Source organism: Dasypus novemcinctus, chromosome 27 (genome assembly GCF_030445035.2).
Source record: "Dasypus novemcinctus isolate mDasNov1 chromosome 27, mDasNov1.1.hap2, whole genome shotgun sequence".
NCBI classification, from domain to species: Eukaryota; Metazoa; Chordata; class Mammalia; order Cingulata; family Dasypodidae; genus Dasypus; species Dasypus novemcinctus.
The window spans coordinates 24642835-24658116 of NC_080699.1; the positions used below are offsets into that span (position 1 = coordinate 24642835).

Sequence of the window (15282 nt, forward strand, 5' to 3'; positions counted from 1 at the left end):
CTTTTCTAAGAAGAGGAGAATTCCTGTTCCTTGGGCTTAGTACTCATTTCCTTCCACTGTTTTCCTCTGTCCCTTACCTCTGCCCTTTTGCATTTATCACCTTTTTGCTTTTCAGGATTTTCAATCTTTTCTTCCCTGCTTCTTCTGTGTTCTCTTCAGCCTATAAACATAATCAGCTCAAAAGAGTAATTCTCCTACGCTAGTCTTTCCCTACTTTGTGCCCATCCCTTCTCCATAATACTGGGTTTTTCAATAGAATAGTCTATACTCATTTCTGTTTTCTTACTCTCTGATTATGCTGTAACCTGCTGCAGTTTGGCTCCTCTTGCCTGTAACACTGCATTGAAATTGGTCTTGGTAAGGTCACAGGGGACCTCCCCATTTCAGTATCCTGCTGTACACATTTCAGTCCTTACCCAGCTTGACCATCCTTTGATATGTATTTTGGCCTTACCGTTTTTGTACTTGCCACACGGGATCTTCCTCCTTGGCCATCCCATCTTCGCCTCCTTCCCTGGCTTCACTTTCCCACGTGCATTGGTAAGAGTAGTACTCCTAAACACTCTGCCAGTGACTCTCCAGTTTTCTCAGTATTCTTTCCCAGGATGGTGGAATTCAAACACAGTTTCAGCAGTCACTTATTTATTGAGTCAGATAATGGTTTCTCTGGATCATTGTATCTTATGGATAGCTTGTACAGACATTTCAAATACAAAAGTCTCAAGAGAACTGCCTTCCCACTCCTAAAATCCTGTCTTATTTCTGTATTCCCACCCCTGGTAAATATCACCATAAACCAAATCAAACTAAACCAGACACTTTCAAGTCTCTTCTTTCCATTCCCTTATCCTTTTATATCAAAATAGTCCTCAAACCTTGTTCATTGTGCCTCCAAAAGGTCTATGAAATCTGTCCTTTTCCCTCAATCCCTACTACCACTGCAGTAATTTTATAACTGTTCTCCCTGCCTCTGGTTTTAAAGGCAATCTACACACACACACACACACACACACTACACACTACACACACACCCACTATCATAGTAATCTTTTGAAAATATAAATATAAATCTAGTCATACTTCTCTCCTGCCTGAAAGAGTCCCTGATGTGCTATGGCCTTCAGGAAAAGATTCACACTTCTTGAGGATAAACTTTAAATTCATGATCTGCCTCTGCCTCTCCCCTCACCCCAGTGCCTTCTGCCCCTTTCCCATCATCAGCCATACCTTCCAGTCATACTGAACTGTTCGTAATTTCACTCTATGCCATGCTCTTTTGTGCCTCTCTACCTTTGTATGTGTTTTTCTCTCTGCCTGGAATGTACTCCCCCCTCAACCCCAAGCTTTATCATCCTTCAAAAGTTAGACTAAGTTTTCATTCTCTCTGCTCTGATGGCTTTCCTGACCCTTTCTCCTTGCCTGGGTTAGTTGCCTTTTGCTATGCTCCCATATACATGATATATACAACTCCAGCATTGCAGGCAGCACACTGTAATCCATTAATTTACTCATCTGTTCTCTGACTAGATGTCCTTGAAAGCAGAAACTTGCTTTTATCACTATCCTCATCCCTTAAAACTCAGTAGTGGGCTCATATATATTTTAATGAATGAATGAATGAATTGCTTTATTCTATTTTCCCAATGTGTTTATGCATTCCTAAAAACAAGAATCATATTGTCTTATTCTTTGGAATCTATCAGTATTTTCTACTACAGTAGCTACTTGATGTTTTTTAAACAGTTAGGAATTGCATTACCTTTATTTTCATTTTACAAACATTTCCTGGGTTCCAATTTATGGCATATACTAGGAATCCAAAAATGAGTAATGAAACTGTCTCTCTCCTCAAATAGTGCACACTCTAGAGAAGGAGACAAACATGTAAACACATTTTTAAAATCCCTTCTGCTAATTATGTCCTAATAGTTATGTGTGTATGTCTTTAAAAATGCAACATCATTTTGGTACTTTTAGCAGTAGACACAAAGGGAAATGTGCCAGCAGAAGTGATAGCTAACTGTGGAATAAATTCCCACAGGAGAAGTGTTACTCTTTTTAAGCTATTGCTGCTGAGATGCACAATATGCCTCCTGGATGATTCTTCAAGTTTAGTTGTTCTCTGTACTTCTCATAGTTCTCCTGTGGCCTCCTCCTGTGATGGAACCAAATATGATGATACCCAGAATTTGGAGCCTTTGAAACAAAGAAAGCAAAAAAAGAGCATCAGGATTGATTTTGATACTGACTGTGGTTATGGATGTTATTTTCAGATGTTCATCTGTAAACCTTTGTAGATAAAAGAGTGTCATTTTTCCAACTCTTTAAGACTGAAGATTTTAGAGACAGAAGAGTGCTCAGACAGGGTTGCTAAAGGGCATGTTTGAGATACCTACCCCTCAGTTAAGTGCTCTGAAGTGCTGAATCTGCTTTGCTAGAAAAGAAAGGGGAAGGGTCTGAACAGGGTCATCCTAGGCCTTGCTCTCCTGAGGCCAGGAGAGGCCAAGCTTGTTTAATAGAGATGTTTTCAAAATAGCTTCGGAGCCTCCACCTAAACCTGGGAGGTGAAGAACTCCAGGTGAGTGATCTTTGCTCTGACTTCGCTAAGTTGGGAAAAATCTATGGGGGGCACTAAAATCTTTTTATTTTAATTGGGGAGGGGAAGAAAGGGAGTTGAGGTCTATCCGTTGAAATTTTTATCAGATACTAGGAACCGTGTCACATCTAATGACTGCAGATGATTTAGGTCTCAGTTACCTAAACTCTCTGATTTCTAACACTGGAGTGGGACTTAGTTACAATACCAAGGGATAGAGATATAGAATGCCATTCTTTGGAGGAGTTTTAAAATGTGCTGAGTATCTTGCCACCCACCAAATACTAATGTATAATGAAGAATGAACTATTCTAAGATTAGAGCAAATTTTAATTCCAGAATATAAATTACATAGTATTTGTCCTCTAGTGATATTTTAATGCAAATTTGGTTTTTGAAAGGAAGGCTGAAATAGTGCATATACCTGCCTTTGCCTTTGATATTTATTGGGAGCAGGAGTCATGTCTTACTCATCTTTGCATCTAGAACATATAGCCCTGTGGCAAGCATATAAATGTGTTTTCAATGAACAAGTAAATGAAATGGTACTTTGTTGAAAAGTTGTCCCTAATAGTACATAATCCCTTGAAACACAGAATTTTTCTAAATTTTTCATTAATTTTATATGTAAACATTATTATCTATAATATTTGTTTTGGGTTCACTTAGGTTCTCTTGTGGAGAAAATATTTCTCTTCCTTCATGGCTTAAAAAATAACCAGTCACTAAAGAATTAAAATTCTGCCATTGAAAAAAAAACCCTCAAATGTTAAAATACTTATGCATCAAGTAGAATTTACTAGAAAGAAATGTTTAGAAGTTATTGGTTACCCAGAGTTAGAGGTAGGGATGTTAGGAAAGAAATTCTACAAGTCTATTATTTTTACAATTAGATTTCATTTAGAAAGTGACATTTGGTAACTTTGTAACTTCATTGCAGCCTTAATAACTGGGAGTTATAGACAATTAAACAGTGTTTTACAGTGCTCAGCTTGGCAAGGGTAGTTTTCAATCTTTGCAGGAAGAAAATGTTGAAAATTTAGCCATTTAGTCTCCAAGCACATCATTGTCAGGAGGGAGTAGCTTTGCTGGCGTTTCCCTATATTATGTGTCAGAATGCTAAGCTCATCAGAGAGGGCCTTTTTGAGAAGAGAAGTTTGTGTGATGCCTGGTTGTCTGGGCCCCATTCCCAGGAATTACCTGGTCACGTGCGGTGTGACATCTTCCATAACTTCCCTCTTCAGGACTGTCCAGGCTTCAGGTGTGACAGTTCCAAACATGGATTTCATTGCAGTTCCTTTTGTTTTCTTTTTTTTTTTTTCATTTTTACTGCAGCACTTTTGTTGTCTTTTCTGTAGACTTTTTCCCTTAGTCTTGATTTCTATGCAAGTTCAAATCCTTAGGGAGCCAGCACGGTTACATTGTTTACATCCTCTAGGGTCCCCACGTGTTTAAAGGGCGTGCTGGGCATGAGATGTTAGAAACCTGGTGCTGATGCCAGGGGAGTGTGTGCCACGGGGAGGACTTCTATCGTGGCAGCCTCTGGCAGCATCATTTTCTCTTCCAGTCCTTTCTCAGTTGGCTTTCCTTTTTTTTTTTTTTTTTAAGGGCTCTTAACTTTGAATTGGAAGTTCAGAGTTAAAAGCCTAAAGTTTTTTTTTAACATAACAATGAGGGCTTTTGTTTTTGGCTAAACTGTCTGGATTCCTTAAACAACGGATACTTTTTTTTTTTTTTTAACCTGCTTCAAGAACTTAACAGATCTTTCAAGTGAAAAGAAGGTTTTTGAATAGAAGTGTAGTTCTCTTTGATTACTCATTCTTTTCTTTCCTTTTTCCATCTGCAAGACCGGAAGGGAAAAACATTTCATGCTTTCCGTAATTTTGGAAAGTACTTGCAAACTTTAAACCTTGGCAGAGTTAAATTACTGCTTGATAGCTCAATAGTACTCTTTGTTTTTTGGAGTACATCCAGTGAGAATGGTATAGTTACACTTTGTGAAATTTTCAAATATAGAAAAGTGATCCACTAAGGATGCTGATAATGAGCATAGCAGTGTGGATCTCTTACATTTCTTTTAAAAATTAGTAAAATCTTCCTTACCTCTCCTGTTGATTATCTTACATGTTGAATATTGTATGTATAGGTGCTTGATTTGTTTGTCATTGCAACATTGGTTCACAAAATTTCATACACCTAGCAATGTATTCCCCTAGTAAATGTTGGGAAATTCCCAGATGTCTTCGTGAAATGCCTAGATTAGCAAGTTGTTCCATAAGGATAATGCAGGAAATGAAATGAATTAATAGGAAACCTGAAGGATCTGAACATGGGTATGCTGTTACTTAATAGTTGCTGAAAGAATATCAGTTCTTTCATGTTGCCATAAATGGTTTGTTTGATTCCTTTAAATTTCTTTATAGTTTTAAAATGGTAACTATTTTGGAAGGAAGATTACTGTATGCCCAATTTACATATGTAGGTGCCTTGTATGATCTTGGGCAAGTCATTTGGCCTCTCAATACCTCAGTTTCTTCAATACAACATGTTGCTTTATAGTTTTCCAAGTGGTTTACATAAATTACCTCATGTACTCCTTAAAACTTTCCAATAAACAAATTAAGATACAAAGGTAATTTATATAGTCTGCAAGTGCTATAGCCAAGATCCTAAATCAGCCCTTTTCTCTCCAAATCCCCCATTCCTCAGTGGTCTCACATGCCAGTAAATGAGAAGATTGAGGATTGGACTGGTTCCCTATAAAATTCTAAGATACTATGAAAAAAAATTTTTTAACAGCATTTGGTGTAATTTACCATCACTGATTTTATTTATTTGCCTTTCTCTCAAAGTAGATTTTAGGATTACTATTTTAGATGCCTTTTTTCCCCCACCAAAATGTACATTTTAAAAATTAACAGCCTGGAGTTTCTACTCATGCTACAATTTTGGATTTATTTAGTGATGAAGGTAGAGGCTGTGTAAAAAGTACTCTAGTATGTATTTCTTAAATTCAGCTAACACATTCTTAGATTTATAATCTGTTTTCAAACAAATTTCTTTGAAGAGAAGAATTTCAGCTTTTTCATATATAGTTAAATATTTTGATAATTTTAGCCACCGTAGAGCAAAGACCCTTTTAGATTCTAATGAGAATCGTCTGTCTCTCTGTTGCATAGTATGCAAAGACTTGGCCCTCATTTTTTTGTCACATAAAAAAAGACACGAGCCTTCTAATTTTTCTAACAGGTTGCATTTACCTTTTAATCTATTCCTGGTTGAAAAGTGGTTAAACAGATTAGTACCTGACTCTAGCTTTAGCTGGGTAAACAGCTCTTCAGCAGAAAATCTACAGATGTTGTTGTCCACTAACATGGTCTCAGCTTTTGAGAGGAAATTTTTGGTGCTTTAATTGTTGGAACTCAGCCCTGGGGCCTATCAGTATAACTTGGACGTTCAAAAAAATCTGTTCTTCATTCTTTATTTTGTTCTTCTGTTACATGGGTTTTATTTCTGGATTCTGAAATTCTATGTCTCTATCCCTGGAAAGGACGCTTAGTCTCTGAACCAGTGAATTTCTGTTCATCGGTTTGCTTAAATAGAAGATCTTTCTTGAGAACTTGTCCAAAGTAGATTAAATGAATTCTTAGTTACTTGGCTTTTTTCAAAGGGCAGGAAAACGGTTAGAGGTAAGGAGAAATTTTTGCTTTTTGTCTATTCCAAGTATAAGTGAAAATAAGCTGTTTCCCTGAGTATTAGTGATAGGATTTCACCCTCTGTGTGGTCAAGTCACGGTCCCTTTCACAAATGCTGCTGCCCACCATTAAGTCTCTTATCACAGGGCATTTTTAAATGATGCCATAAAATGCATGTTGAGACTCTTTGGATCTCAAATGTACAGAAATCACATCTAAATGTCAATTCCTGAGTTAAGGAACTGACAGTTATGGCACTTTCAGTCTCTATTAATATTTAGTAGGCAAGAGATTATGATATTGTTTATGTTATTCCTTATGTGTCTGTAGACTAAACTACTTGTTGAAAAGCATTTGTTTTATTGGGGCTATGTATTTCTGTCATTGTACTGATTTGCTTACCTGAATTAAAGTTGTTCTTTAATTGTTTTGGGCTGTATCTATAGTTTGAAATTTAGGACTATCCCATGGGTACTATGCACCAAAGATGACTTTCAATGTATTGTTCAGTTACTACATAGCTCCTATTTGTCTGTAATGAAGCTGTATGGCTGGATCCATTTATTTCAATATTAGTTAATTAATAGTATCCATTTGAATGATGATGATTAATGTATAGAGGCTAATTTTCCAAATTCATTTGTGTCTCCTCTGGACGTTTCTTTGGGATGTGTTCAGATTCATATTTTTGCTTCTGATTTTAAAATAATTTTCCTTTGTTGTAGGATGAGCAGTTCTTAGGTTTTGGCTCAGATGAAGAAGTCAGAGTGCGAAGTCCCACAAGGTCTCCTTCAGGTATGGCCAATGAAGTGTGTAGTGCCTTCAAGTTTTGTTTGTTAGGTGACTTTGGCTTTCCCATGCCTTCTTTGCATGTAAAGGATGATCTAAAATACTGGTTTTTGTTTGTTTGTTTTTTGTATATCATTTCCCTTCCCTTATACAGAAGGAAAAGGCTTATGAATTAGAATTCTTTATGGTACTCTTCTCTGTCAGGCCACATTTGGTTTATTCTTTAGTATGTTTTTCTCTGTGAGCCACTTGGGACATCAGAGGTAGGTTTCCAAAGAATGATGGGGAAACCTGGTAGACAAATTTAAGGTAACTTACTAAAAGCATCCTCAGATTTACTTATATTATATGGTAGTATATATGCCTTTGTGAATAATTTGGTCATTATTTTTTACATATGAAATTAGCACAATATGAAACTATTTTACCTGATCCTTGGAAGGCTGTATTTAAATAAAGAAAATAAAAATGATATGGGAGTGTTTCCATTTATTAGCAATATTTGTCACTGATCTTACCAACAAAATACCTAGAATGTTTATTTTTTATTTTTAAAGAAACTTTAGATTACATGAATGTTATGTCAAAAATATAGGGGATTCCCAGATACCCCCACTTACCCTATTAACAACATCTTTCATTAATGTGGTACATTTGTTTTGATTCATGAACACATACTGAAGCACTGCTACTAACCATGGTCTACAGTTTACCTTAGAATTTACACTTTGTACCACACAATTTTACAGGTTTTGACAAAATGTATAATGGCTGGTATCTGTCATTGCAGTGTCATGCAGGACAGTCCCTTTGTCCCAAAATGCCCCATGTTGCATCTATTCTTCCCTCTCTCCCCTCAGAACCCCTGGTGGCCACTACCTTTATATCAATGATACAAGTTCTTCCATTGCTAAAATAATAGTAAGTCTACTTTAGTCCATAGTTGGCATTCTCCCCTTATGTTTGTTCATTCCTCAATCTTTAGATTTTGGGATGGTGATGCTCAATCTGTTTCTGATTGAGCAGTGTCTTAGAATGTTTTGAAATTCTAGATTTACAAGCTAGCTTACAAGAGAAGCTCCTCAGTAGAAATAACATTTAATGGCTAGTAGAATTCCATTCTGTATAGGAGAGGACTATAGCTGTTTTGATGGAATATATATTCCCCATTTGGGCTGCCATTCTAACTTCTTCTGTGGTGTTTTCTTGATTTTATGTGGATAGACAATCTAGTTAATGGTGATATTGTTAGCAGTGTTTTGGCTCTGACTTGACTTTGTAATGTTCACTTTTGTGATGTTCACTAGCATTTGGATGTCATTTGAAGAGTGTCATCATGTTACACAGTTATCTAATTTGAACATTTAAGTTGACAATTTTTCTTTTTCCAAATGGTGGCAGAATTGCCATTCTAGTTGAGAAGAGTTAGCCAACAGTGTATACCAGTATCTGTGCTGTTTTGACAGGAGCAATGTTCTCTTTAAGATGTGACAAAATCTTAAAACTTCTCATAGAAAGTGATTTTAGAGATAATCTTATCTGACCCTTCATTTACAGTTGACAAAAACAAGAATATACATGCTTAGCAATTATTTATAACTGATTTATGAGTTCTTTGACTGCATTGTAGATTACGGAATTTAGTAGCTGAGCTGGAACTCTTCTCTGTTCCACTTTTTCTACTTATCCATCAAATATTTCTTTTAAAAGTTGGATAGAAGAGATTTCATAAAGCCCTCTGAGTGACCAGGTTGAAGTGTACCACAATGATAAGGAATTTTGTGATGTACCTCTAGGAGTTTGATTTTGTTAATTCACAAGTCTTTCATGATGGTTTCCTCTTAGGAAATTTTTTTTTTTGGACTCTCAGTCTACCTTGAATGTTGTCTCAATTTTTAAAATATTAAAACATCTGGATGTAATGCTTTATTTAAGAGTGACAGTTTTTCTGCTGTCTTAGTCCTTACTTTTGTGGTAATTAGCATATATTTAGAATGGATATGTGAATCCTTAATTGATTCAGGAAGTCTCATAAGTTAATTGGTGAGAAAAGCATTTATATTGAGAAAGCTTCACAATAAGACCTGATTTCTGTTTTGTTGAAAGGTTGGTTCTGTAGTCTTCAGTGTTCATTGTAATGGCATAAATCTCTTTTGGTGCCTGGTAGGGTTGGTTTTAGTCTCAGAAGAATTTTGAGTCATATAAAACATTGAGAGGACAAGGGGGAAGAGAATATATGGTAGAAAAGATAACTCTTAATATATTTTTAAAATATAAGCTTATACAAAGTATTATAGGAAATAGCCTTATTTTCTTAAATCTCTTGATAAGTAGGCAAATTGAGCTGATATATAAATTGGCAAATTCCATTTTCTGATTAATATATTGTTGGTTTACTCTTGACTTTAATTAGGGTTAATTTTTTTTTAATGAGGTACTGGGGATTGAACCCAGGGCCTCGTACATGGGAAGCAGGCCCTCAACCACTGAGCTACATCTGCTCCCCGGGTTAAATCTTTTTGTAACTTAAGACTGACTAATTCAGGGATCTCTACTTAGGGGAAGAGATTAATGGACATATCATTTCTCTTCCCTGGTTAATTCACATGCCACCGAGTTCAGTGATTTTTATTCTGATGTCTCATGAATGAATATTTTTCCATTCAATAAAACTTTCTGAGTGTACTTTGGCAAAACAGATTGAAAATATGGCAAGCTGAGCTGTCCAGGAGTCTTTTCCTGTGGGACTTGGTGTGTTACTAGGTTGAAGCTATTTAATATATAGCACCTTGTTCAAATTTATTCAGAGCTAAAATTCTGAATGGAAAAGGTGTGATGACATACTATAAACATGTTCTCAAGTATTTTTTAAAACATATTCTTTGGCGTTCAGAAGAAAACTTCTTGCTCATTTAAAGTAGTAGGAAAATCAGTTTTATAGATAAATTGTTCAATTGAAAATCTTTTATCATTATCTCGATTTTTCTATGAAAAAGTAGATAAATGTATTTTTCAGGTGGAATGTTATTTTATTTCTTTGAGACTGGTTTTTGATGAAAAGAAACTAAGCATAAATAAGATGTTTTATTGGCTCATTAGACCCAAGTAGAGTTCAATACAGAATGACTTGTGCTAAATTATATTCAGCTTAGTTAAGAACTGAACTACAAAGCTAAATATATGCTCTTCATTGTTTAATTTCTGTACACAGTTAAAACTAGTCCTCGAAAACCTCGTGGGAGACCTAGAAGTGGCTCTGACCGAAATTCAGCTATCCTCTCAGATCCATCTGTGTTTTCCCCTCTAAGTAAATCAGAGACCAAATCTGGAGATAAGATCAAGAAGAAAGATTCTAAAAGTATAGAAAAGAAGAGAGGAAGACCTCCCACCTTCCCTGGAGTAAAAATCAAAATAACTCACGGAAAGGACATTTCAGAGTTACCAAAGGCAAACAAGGAAGATAGCCTGAAAAAAATTAAACGGACACCTTCTGCTACCTTTCAGCAAGCCACAAAGATTAAAAAATTAAGAGCAGGTAAACTCTCTCCTCTCAAGTCTAAGTTTAAGACAGGGAAGCTTCAACTAGGAAGGAAAGGGGTACAGATTGTACGACGGCGAGGAAGGCCTCCGTCAACAGAAAGGATAAAGACCCCTTCGGGTCTCCTCATTAACTCTGAACTGGAAAAGCCCCAGAAGGTCCGGAAAGACAAGGAAGGTACACCTCCACTCACAAAAGAAGATAAGACAGTTGTCAGACAAAGCCCTCGAAGGATTAAGCCAGTTAGGATTATTCCTTCTTCTAAAAGGACAGATGCAACAATTGCTAAGCAACTCTTGCAAAGGGCAAAAAAGGGAGCTCAAAAGAAAATTGAAAAAGAGGCTCAGATGCAAGGAAAAAAGGTGAAAACACAAGTCAAAAATATTCGGCAGTTCATCATGCCTGTCGTCAGTGCTATCTCCTCACGGATCATTAAAACCCCTCGGCGCTTTATAGAGGATGAGGACTATGACCCTCCGATTAAAATTGCCCGACTAGAGTCTACCCCGAATAGTAGATTCAGTGCCACATCCTGTGGATCTTCTGAGAAATCAAGTGCAGCTTCTCAGCACTCCTCTCAAATGTCTTCAGACTCCTCCCGATCTAGTAGCCCCAGTGTTGATACCTCCACAGATTCTCAGGCCTCTGAGGAGATTCAGGTACTTCCTGAGGAGCGGAGCGATACCCCCGAAGTTCATACTCCACTGCCTATTTCCCAGTCCCCAGAAAACAGTAGTAATGATAGGAGAAGCAGAAGATACTCAGTGTCAGAGAGAAGTTTTGGATCCCGAACAACTAAAAAACTGTCCTCTCTACAAAGTGCCCCTCAGCAGCAAACCTCTTCCTCTCCACCTCCACCTCTGCTCACTCCACCCCCACCGCTGCAGCCAGCCTCCAGTATCTCTGACCACACACCTTGGCTTATGCCTCCAACAATCCCCTTAGCATCACCATTTTTGCCTGCTTCTGCTGCTCCCATGCAAGAGAAGCGAAAATCTATTTTGCGAGAACCGACATTTAGGTGGACTTCTTTAAAGCATTCTAGGTCAGAGCCACAATACTTTTCCTCAGCAAAGTATGCCAAAGAAGGTCTTATTCGCAAACCAATATTTGATAATTTCCGACCCCCTCCACTGACTCCTGAGGATGTTGGCTTCGCATCTGGTTTTTCTGCATCTGGTACTGCTGCTTCAGCCCGATTGTTTTCACCACTCCATTCTGGAACAAGGTTTGATATGCACAAAAGGAGTCCTCTTCTGAGAGCTCCGAGATTTACTCCAAGTGAGGCTCACTCTAGAATATTTGAGTCAGTAACCTTGCCTAGTAATCGAACTTCTGCTGGAACATCTTCAGGAGTATCTAATAGAAAAAGGAAAAGAAAAGTGTTCAGTCCTATTCGATCTGAACCAATATCTCCTTCTCACTCCATGAGGACAAGAAGTGGAAGGCTTAGTACTTCTGAGCTGTCACCTCTCACCCCACCGTCTTCTGTCTCTTCCTCATTAAGCATTTCTGTTAGTCCTCTTGCCACTAGTGCCTTAAACCCAACTTTTCCTTTTCCTTCTCATTCCCTGACTCAGTCTGGGGACTCTGCAGAGAAAACTCAGAGACCAAGGAAGCAGACTAGTGCTCCGGCAGAGCCATTTTCATCAAGTAGCCCCACTCCTCTCTTCCCCTGGTTTACCCCAGGCTCTCAGACTGAAAGAGGGAGAAATAAAGACAAGACCCCCGAGGAGCTGTCCAAAGATCGAGACACCGACAAGAGCATGGAGAAGGACAAGAGTAGAGAGAGAGACCGGGAGAGAGAAAAAGAGAATAAGCGGGAGTCAAGGAAAGAGAAAAGGAAAAAGGGATCAGAAATTCAGAGTAGTTCTGCTTTGTATCCTGTGGGTAGGGTTTCCAAAGAGAAGGTTGTTGGTGAAGATGTTGCCACTTCATCTTCTGCCAAAAAAGGAACAGGGCGGAAGAAGTCTTCATCACTTGATTCTGGGACTGATAGTGCTTCTGTGACTCTTGGGGATACAACAGCTGTCAAAACCAAAATACTTATAAAGAAAGGGAGAGGAAATCTGGAAAAAAACAACTTGGACCTCGGCCCAACTGCCCCATCCCTGGAGAAGGAGAAAACCCTCTGCCTTTCCACTCCTTCATCTAGCACTGTTAAACATTCCACTTCCTCCATAGGCTCCATGTTGGCTCAGGCAGACAAGCTTCCAATGACTGACAAGAGGGTTGCCAGCCTCCTAAAAAAGGCCAAAGCTCAGCTCTGCAAGATTGAGAAGAGTAAGAGTCTTAAGCAAACTGACCAGCCCAAAGCACAGGTACTCTTTTCCACCTTGTCTATTAAAATCACTAGCCCCTTCCATGGGCAAGTTCTAAACTAAATGTTTTAATTATATCCAATAATGGGAGTCAGGAGAAATATTGTGGAGATGGTGGCATTTGTAGTGATTCTTTAAAGACAGGCTTTTGATAGGTAGAAAATGGCAGGGGGGAAAGCATTCTAAGTAGAGGGAACAGTGTGAGCGGAAAGTGGAAAAATAGAAAACATTGGAGGACCAGTGAGTTGCTAGATTAGTATTTATAGGAAAATGGTGAGCTAAGGCTAAAAGATAGGTTGGGGCCAAATTATAAAGAATGCTGACTTATTTGTACTTAATGGGTTTGGTGTAATGGAATCTGTGACTTAATTTTGAAGGCGTATTTTTATAGTCAAAATGTTTTGTTATTCCTGATGGAAGAGAAAATTGGAGGGAAACCTCTTCCTCTGAGTAATGAACGATGAAAGCATTAGATAATAGGTGCAGAACACAAATGAGAAGTACTTCACCATAAGCTGTGGGACAGAAAAGCTGAAGAAGTCAATTAAGAGGACAGTTTCTTAAGAAGTCAATAAAATAAGGCAAATTTTTACAAAGAACAGCATGGCTTAAGCAGAATGAGTTAGGCACTGGCCTTTTCTGAGAACACTTGCTGATATTTAGTTTAAAAAAAAAAAAAAGGTAATAGATGCATATTTATGCCAACATAACAAGTTAGGTTTAGATGGCCACAAGCTTAGATTTTTAATGTTACCCAATCGAGGGCCATATTTGCATTTAGTTTTCTGCCAGTTGAGAGTTCAAGCTGGACTTTTTTCTGACACCATACTGGATGTATTTTGATTAACCTCCTAGTAATAGAAACAATGGCTCTTCAAAATGTGGGGCATTTCTGTTTGGAGCCATGATCTTTCATAATTCCATGGATAGGTCATTTCCCCCTCCCCCTTTGTTGGTCAAGGAAATATAAGAGATAGCCTGTGGTTAGATAAGCCCTATTTACCCCAGACTGAACTTTTTGATAACACAGACAGACAGCTTGAATTGTGAAGAGAATGTCTAAAAAGTAGTAATATTGGTAATATGAGCTTAGTCGATAGCCCTTTTTTGATTAGCGACCTTTTTTGCCATCAATTTTAGGATACAGCAGTAGTTGATTTGTGCATATTGATATAGTCTATCAGTTGGGAAAACCAGAATTGTATGTTTCGAGTCTAGCTCATAATAAGTTAGTCAGCTGTACCTTGGCATCGTTTAATTATATTTTCAACATGTATGGTTGTTATTGTTTGGTTTTGCTTGCCTCGTATTCAGGGTCAAGAAAGTGATTCATCAGAGACTTCTGTGCGAGGACCCCGGATTAAACACGTCTGCAGAAGAGCTGCTGTTGCCCTTGGCCGAAAACGAGCTGTGTTTCCTGATGACATGCCCACCCTGAGTGCCTTACCATGGGAAGAACGAGAAAAGATTTTGTCTTCCATGGGGAATGATGGTAGGTTGGAGTTGTCAAACTTGGGAGTCTGGGCAGACATAGCCTTTGTTTATTGGTCATTCTCGGATTCTCGGGGACACCCAAGAGGCTCTTCATAGCAATTTGTTTTAGTCTGGATCCTTTGAAAAGCGGATGACAAAATGAGATTAAATGTGCAAGGATTTTACTAGAGGAAATGCCTGTGAGAGAAAATGGGAGGGAGCCAAGGAAGGAGGGGAGAGCTTGTCAGACTGAAGTGCAAGTCTGACCCGAGTGAAGGTTGGGTGAAAGTGTCCTAGATTGCTCTGTAATAGTGAAAGGAAGGTTCAGTCAAGGCTGTTGGACACTCCTTGAGCAAAAGTTGGCTGTTCAAGGAGACTTTTGTTTCCCAGGAACAGACCTGGGGTCAGTTATGCATCTCGTAGATGGAGGTATGTGGAGCACGTTCTTCTGACTGCCATATAGTTTTTAAGGGTGGGCAATTGCTTGTATAAAACTTAGAGGTTTAGAGAACCTTTAGAGGTAGTCAGTTCACATTCTTGATTTTAGGTTAGATTGTGCTTTTTTCTGTCTTTGGGTTTTTGCTTTCAACAAATTGCAAATTTTAGGCATTTTTCAACAGTTAAATAACTATTTAAAACAGGTTCCAAGTTCTGTGCATGAATATTTCTATTATGATATATTTCATTTTTGGAGTCCCAATTAAAATGATGTTTGTGTAATTGAGAATTGGATCTTTTTATTCAACTGTGTTTTTTTATTTAGTTTTTGTTTATATTTTCAATTAGTAAATGTACAAAATAAAGGTTTTAAAGTAAAAAAAAAAAGTTTGGATTATATAATATAAATGGATTTTGAGGGTCCTGCCTCTG

At 37.8% G+C, this 15282-nt stretch overlaps 1 protein-coding gene across 4 annotated transcripts in view; it reads left to right on the forward strand.

The window, feature by feature from the left end:
* The window catches only part of KMT2A (lysine methyltransferase 2A), an 89626-nt gene that overhangs the window by 17938 nt on the left and 56406 nt on the right, over positions 1 to 15282 (forward strand). For all 4 annotated transcript variants that reach the window (XM_058289524.2, XM_058289525.2, XM_058289521.2 and 1 more), the window contains 3 exons: positions 7017 to 7086; positions 10292 to 12939; positions 14254 to 14431. In XM_058289524.2, coding sequence (XP_058145507.1) covers positions 7017 to 7086; positions 10292 to 12939; positions 14254 to 14431 — 2896 coding nt within the window. The remainder of the gene's footprint in view (positions 1 to 7016; positions 7087 to 10291; positions 12940 to 14253; positions 14432 to 15282) is intronic.